The sequence below is a fragment of the Lactuca saligna genome, chromosome 9 (genome assembly GCF_052625555.1).
Source record: "Lactuca saligna cultivar CGN05327 chromosome 9, ASM5262555v1, whole genome shotgun sequence".
NCBI lineage: Eukaryota > Viridiplantae > Streptophyta > Magnoliopsida > Asterales > Asteraceae > Lactuca > Lactuca saligna.
In genome coordinates this window covers 102,294,259-102,301,614 of record NC_136425.1, presented here as the reverse complement: position 1 = coordinate 102,301,614, position 7,356 = coordinate 102,294,259, and the positions used below count along the sequence as shown (strand labels likewise).

General features: G+C 35.4%; 1 protein-coding gene across 1 annotated transcript; it reads left to right on the top strand.

Moving 5' to 3' along the window:
- The first annotated feature begins 3,568 nt into the window (after nt 1-3,568).
- Nucleotides 3,569-4,351, top strand: LOC145016616 (uncharacterized). The gene has a single exon (XM_078974873.1). The coding sequence runs from the start codon at nt 3,569-3,571 to the stop codon at nt 4,349-4,351; it is 783 nt and encodes a 260-aa protein (XP_078830999.1).
- Nucleotides 4,352-7,356: the final 3,005 nt, after the last annotated feature.

Below are 7,356 nucleotides of genomic sequence, written 5' to 3'. Positions count from 1 at the left end.
CTTCAAGGGCTCAAAAATTTTCAAAGAGAGTTCAAAATTAAAAAGTTGAAAATTGATTTTCATATCATAAACAACAAAGATTTTCTCAAAAACTGAACCAGAAACCAAAATCATTTTCAAATCCGTAGAAACATTATCAAAACAGGTTTTCTTCAAAATCAAATGATAAGAAAAAGATTGATGGCACACATTCTCAAACATTTCGTCCAAAATCCAATGTTGATTATATTCCACAAAAACCGAATTTTCCAAATCCTTCGATAAAACAACCTTCAAAAGTTTCGTACACAAAAGGGTTGTCTCAAGAGAAAAACATGGATGACTGGCTTGAGGGAAAAGGACGAATGTATCAATCAAGGAACTACTCTTAGCAACAAATCAAAGATTCATATGAGATGTATGTGAATACTTTGTCTACTGAAAGCTCATCTTCAAAGGATTCGAATGTTTCAGTAAAGAAGTGGAGAGAAGTTGTGAAAGATACGAAGGTGAACCACAATCTCAGAGGACGAAGGCATATGTCAGTAATAATCCCAACCTTTGAAGACTTATGTTTCGAGTCCTTTACCTAGTGATTTGGACTTAATTGATAGTTTTAAAACTAAAGTTTGTGATTGGGTTAAGAGTACTGCATTCCATTCTGTTCTTAAAAATAATTTCCAAGGACCCAAACAGCCTTGGGTACCTAGATTCTTTAGTTGATCGCAGGTACTATGTGACGAGAAATATGATGAGAAATGGTATATCAATAGTGGTTGCTCACGTCACATGACTGGTCGAAAGGAAAATTTGCGAGATTATCGAATTCTGGAAAATGCTGGAGTTGTGAAGTTTGGCAATAATCACAAGTGTCAAGTCAAAGGCTATGACAAAGTAACGAATGGTCAATTCACTATGAATCGTGTTGCATATCTCGAAGGCCTTAATCATAATTTGATAAGTGTTTCGCAAGTAGGAGCTAGCAAACAAGTTGTGCTTAATGAAGCAGGAAGTATTATTTCGAAGATTGACACGGACGAAGTTTTCTCAAATCCAAACGATATGGCGATATGTTTACTCTTGATCTAAAACCAATTGTTGGGAAACCATCAATTTGTTTACTTTCAAAAGCTACGTCTGATGTTAGCTGGTTGTGGCATCGTCGGTTATCCCATTTAAAATTTCGAAATTTAAATAAATTGGTTACTGAAGATCTTGTTCGAGGCTTACCAGTATTAGAATTTGATAATGATACTTTATGTGCAGCTTGCGAACAAGGGAAACAACATCGCAAAGGACATCCAATTGTGATAGATTTGAAAATTGTGGAACCGTTGGAACTTTTTCACATTGACCTTTATGGACCATCAACTGTTGAAGTACTCAACAAGAAACAGTACATTTTATTTATTGTTGATGATTTCTCACGATTTACGTGGGTATATATTCTCAGGTTAAAATCTGACGTTTCCCAAACAATGATCGAATTTATCAAAAAAATTGAGAAAAGTCTGAAGAAGAGTGCTCGAAAGATCAAAAGTGATAATGTGTTTGAGTTTAAGAACAAAGTGCTTGATCCGTTCTTAATTGAAAAAGGAATTTCGCTTAATTTTTCTTCACCATATACACCACAACAAAACGGTGTAGTTGAGCGAAGAAATCGTTCTTTATGCTAAGCTGCAAGAACTATGTTGACTTATGCAAATCTTCCACAATACTTTTGGGCCGAATCGATGTTAACAACTTGTTTTACTCAAAATCGTTCTTTTATACATCGACGTTTTAATATTACTCCATATGAAATTATCAATAACCGTGTAACAACATGAATTTTCAAAACAATTTTTCATTTTTTAAACAACATAAACCATCATTCAATATTCTCAAATCTCGTGTTTAGCAAATGTCATCATAATAAAAATACATCCCAAGATCATAAAATAAATTTTCCGTCAGTGTGTATAGATCATGTCGACGCCTTCCCACGGTCCTCGCTAGTACCTGAAACACATAACATAACAACTGTAAGCATAAATTCTTAGTGAGTTCCCCGAATACCACTTACACACATACGCCCTTCCAGGCTATGACCTTCCGGTCCATGTGTCTCAGGGGACTTTCGTCCTAACCCGGGAAACCTTCCGGTCCTATCGACCTTCCGGTCCTACCCGTATCGACCTTCCGGTCCATAATTCCCTGACCTTCCGGTCCACATCATAATGCCTTCCAGCCTACAATATAATGCCTTCCGGCCCATATCAAACATAACATATATAGCACATACAAAACGGGTAACTAATCACATATAATGCATACATGTTATAGCATATCCGACCTTCCGATCACACATAGGTACCCTTCCAGGTATAGTATAGTGAGAAGACTCACCTCGTAGGATGTCTAGAATCTCACGTGCTCGATATATCTGAATCTCGAAACGACGACCCAATCTGCGTATTCACAACGAATAATCATTCTAATTAATATAGGCTTCCAAGACTAAGCTACACCCTTTTTCACTATCCCATAGAGGGGTAAAAGACCATTTCACCCCTCCTTGTCTTAAAAGTCCACATGTTGACCAAAACCCTAAAAGTCAACAAAAGTCTACAGAAAGCAGTATGCGGGGCGTACCAGCTCCTGTACGCAGGGCGTACTCTCGCATTCCAGAAACGGGGAACACGTCCCATTACGTGGCGCGTACTGGGATTACGCCCAACGTACATCCCAGTTTCTCGCTTCCTTATTCTAATGTCTTAAAAGATTAAGACATAACCCCATATTCCAGATCTGGCCAAAATAATACTTCTTAGTCCATAAAGTCGAAACCTTTAAGCCTTGGCATGGCTAAAAGGTCCCCCACACCTTCTAACACCTTTCCTTTCCCCTCCAAGAGTCTAGATCTCATGCATGGCTCAACATCCACGTCCAAGATTGCATTTTTATGAACATACAACTCATATAGTCCTGGAATATGATAGATCTAGGCCAATGGAGACTACTTGCTCATAAACTCTCCATCTTGGGACCAAAAACCCTAGAAATTGGTCCAAGAAGCACACCATATAAACTACAAGGAAAGATCTGAACTTTTTACCTCAGGAAGAAGCTCCAACCTTTGTAGTCCTTAGATCTACACTTCTCCACCAACTTCTAGCCTTCACAATGGTCTCCTATTCTCTTTTACTACCTTGAAATGACACTTTGAAGCTTAGAACACTCACACCCAAGCTAAAAACGAAGAAAATGCTCTCTTAGGGTTTCTTTCTGAAAGATGGTGACTGAGGGACAAGACCATCTCATTCCTTTTATAGCCCTCAAGTCATATTAGGGTTTTGAGTTTGGGCCGGTTACGCCCGACGTAACCTTAGGTACGCCCAGCATACCCGAATGGCAACGCGTACAAAATAAGCGCACGAGTACACGCAATGTACTCTTTTTACAACCAGCGTACTCACTCAACACAAAGGACCAAAATGACATTTTGGAAAAGATGAAGGGTTAAATGGTCGTACCTGAATTTCGGGCTGTTACAAACCGAAAACCAAATGTCAAATTCTTGCATGTTTTTGGTTGTTGGTGCTTTATCATGAACCTCAAGGATAATCTTTCGAAATTTCAAGCGAAAGCTGACGAAGGAATATTTTTGGGATATTCGCACAATTCGGTTGAATATAGAGTGTTAAACAAGCGTATAAGAAAAGTCAAAGAAACCTTCAATCTTACTTTTGATGACTATCATGTCAAACAAGTTTACAAAATCTTTGAACAAAAGCCAATTATTAATGAATCTAACGATGAGTCTGAAATTCTGAAGTCATTTGATTATGATTATGATTTAATTTTTGGTGTTCCTGACAGGGATGTAAATGATGAAAATCATGCGAATGATAATCAAAAATTTGAATCTTCGAAGCATATTGATGATTCAGAATCCATTCCAGTTACTACTGATAGTAATTCAACATCGAATTCTCCAGAAATTGGCAAAAGTATGCATAATGATCAGGTGGAAGGGAAGCACTTGGATTCGACTACTCAGGTTGAGGGGGAGCATTCTTTCGAGGGGGAGAATAGGGGAATGAATGATGATGTTAAGGGAGAGCATCTAGTTCAGGGGGAGCAACAGGTTCATAATAACAATGATATGATAAGTTTTGATCAAATTGATGAATTTCACAAAATAAATGATAATCTTTCTGTTGCACGATCTGAAAATGAAAATTTGTACGAAGATGCACATTTAGATTTTGATCCAGCATATCCACCACTCGAAAAATGGACAAAAGATCATCCGAAAGGACAAGTACTTGGGAATCCACAAGATGAAGTTTTAACGAGATCTCAACTTCGTGCAAAGAATGGGGTATAAAATACTCATCAAGAATTTTGCATGTTCAATGTTTTCATTTTGAAAAATAAACCTAATTCTGTTAAGGATGCAATGGAACACTCTGATTGGGTTGTTGGAATGCAATTTGAATTGGCTGAGTTTGAATGAAACAAGGTTTGGAGATTAATTCCTAAACCCGAAAATATTTCAATTGTCGGATTAAAATGGATTTTCAAAAATAAAACCGACTAAGATGGAAACATTATTCGAAACAAATCTAGACTTGTGTTAAAGGTTACTCACAACAAGAAGGAATAGACTATGAAGAAACTTTCGCCCCTATCGCAAGACTCGAGGCTGTTCGTATATTTCTGGCTTATGCAGCTCACAAAGATTTTGATGTTTATCAAATAGATGTGAAGTGTGCATTTTTAAATGGAGAACTTGAAGAGACTATTTATGTGGAACAACCCCCAGGTTTTGTTAATAAAGATCATCCTGATTATTGTTATATTTTAAATAAGACAGTTTATGGGTTAAAACAAGCACCAAGAGCCTAGTATGCAACTCTTACCTCTTTCTTAAAACAATCGAAATTTAAACAAGGATCAGTTGACCCCATGTTATTTCGAAAGAAAGTTGGGAATCATCTTATGCTTGTTCAAATTTATGTCGATGATATTATTTTTGGCTCTACTAACCCTGCTTTGTCTAGTGAATTTGAAAATCTTATGAAAAGCAAATTTGAAAGGAGCATGATGGGAAAGATAAATAATTTTCTTGGTTTAAATATTCGTCAAAGGAGAGAAGGAATTTTTATCAACCAAGAGAAATATACGAAGAATCTACTTGAAAAGTTTGGAATGACGAATAGCACAAAATTACGAGTACCAATGGCAACTGGAACAAGCCTTACATACTCGTTAGATAAACTAGCTATTGATTTAACTCTTTATCGAAGCATGACAGGATCATTAATTTATCTCACAGCAAGTAGACCTGATATCATGTTTTCTGTGTGTAATTGTTCTAGGTACCAATCAAATCCAAGTGAACCACATCTCACTGTAGTTAAGAATTTTTTTGTTATCTCAAAGGCTCAATTCGTTAGGATTGTGGAGTCCTTCGAAAAGGGGTTTCTTTATTCAAGCTTTCTTAGATGCTGACTTGGGTGGTTGCAATCTTAATCGAAAAAGCATGAGTGGAGGATGTCAATTACTGGATGGGAAATTGTTGAGATGGCAATCTAAGAAAGAAACATGTGTATCAATTTCGACTGCTGAAGCTGAATATGTTGCTGCTGCTGCTTGAACGTCACAAATAATATGGATTCAAAGTCAATTGCGTGATTATGAAATAAACATGAAAAGAATTCCATTATTTTGTGATTCTCAATGTGCAACTCGTATTTGTCATAATCCTGTGCAGCATTCGAAGACTAAGCATATTGCTCTTCGTTACCATTTCATAAAAGATCATGTAGAGGATGGTAATATTGAAGTGCATTTTGTGAAAACTACTGATCAATTGGCTGATGTTTTCACTAAACCATTAGATGAAAAATCACTTGTGAAAATTTTGGGAGGACTTGGTATGGTCGAAGGGGGATCAGTTTCGAAAGAATAGCAAAAATTGGACAGCTGTCAGAGTCAACACTTACTGTTCATAGTTAACGCTTCGATACCCTTTGTCTTCGTAAATTGGAGCTGAAAAAATTCGTGTGTCTGATACATTTATAAAATTTTTATTAAGTTGATTTTATTTTTGAAAAATACAAAAACCACAAAAATATTTTTCGTTTGTTTTGTCATTTAATTTTGAAAAACACAAAAATAACAAAAAGATTTTCGTTTTCTTTGTTATTTATTTTCAAAAAAATACAAAAACAACAAAAAGATTTTCATTTGTTTTGTCTTTTATTTTAGAAAAATCAAAAATCACAAAAATATTTTGTTTTGTAGTAAGTGTTTTGTTTCACTAAACCATTAGATGAAAAATCATTTGTGAAGATTTTGGGAGGACTTGGTATGGTCGAAGGGGGATCAGTTTCGAAAGAATAACAAAAACTGGACAACTGTCAGAGTCAACGGTTACTGTTCATAGTTAACGCTTCGATACCCTTTGTCTTCGTAAATTGGAGCTGAAAATATTCGTGTGTCTGATACATTTTCAAAATTTTTATTAAGTTGATTTTATTTTTGAAAAATACAAAAACCACAAAAAGATTTTTCGTTTGTTTTGTCATTTAATTTCAAAAAACACAAAAACAATAAAAAGATTTTCGTTTGTTTTGTTATTTATTTTCGAAAAATACAAAAACAACAAAAAGATTTTTCATTTGTTTTGTCTTTTATTTTAGAAAAATCAAAAATCACAAAAATATTTTGTTTTGTATTAAGTGTTTTGTTTCAGATAAAAAAGATGAATCATAATGGTTAATGCTTGCAGTTCTAGGGTCAGGTAAATCTTTCGAAATCTTTGTACTAGTTAAGATGTCCCTAGAAACATGTTGCGGCATGTTGACCAAAGGCTCGAATGACTCTATGTGTGTTTATGAAATCCTTAATGAAATATTTCATAGGAAAATTTCTTCCCAAGACAGGCTTGCATTCACATTGGTCACATGAGTTAAGGGTTTACTATTTTGTCCAACATAACAGAGGTACATTTTGTCACTTAACCAATCTTTTTTTTTTTCCGAAAGTTCTTACATGATCACACACGAAGACATATATCCAAGAGGTCTCTGATCAAACCCATCGAGACTTAGATATATCAACAATCTGTGTTAATGATCTGACATCATGAGACTGTGATGAAAGTGAAACCCAATTCTCCAACTTTTTAAGGAATTGACGGGGAACTTTGTTCCAGTTTTTTAATGAAACTTTTGTTTCTGTACCTACATTCGAAACTCCAAGTCATATTCATTTCGTATGAGTGATCTTGATCAAACTATCAAACCCACGATGTCTGTTACCCAACAAGATCCAACACAAAATTTTCCTTTGAATATGATTTCAGTGTGAGTTTTATCTGATTTT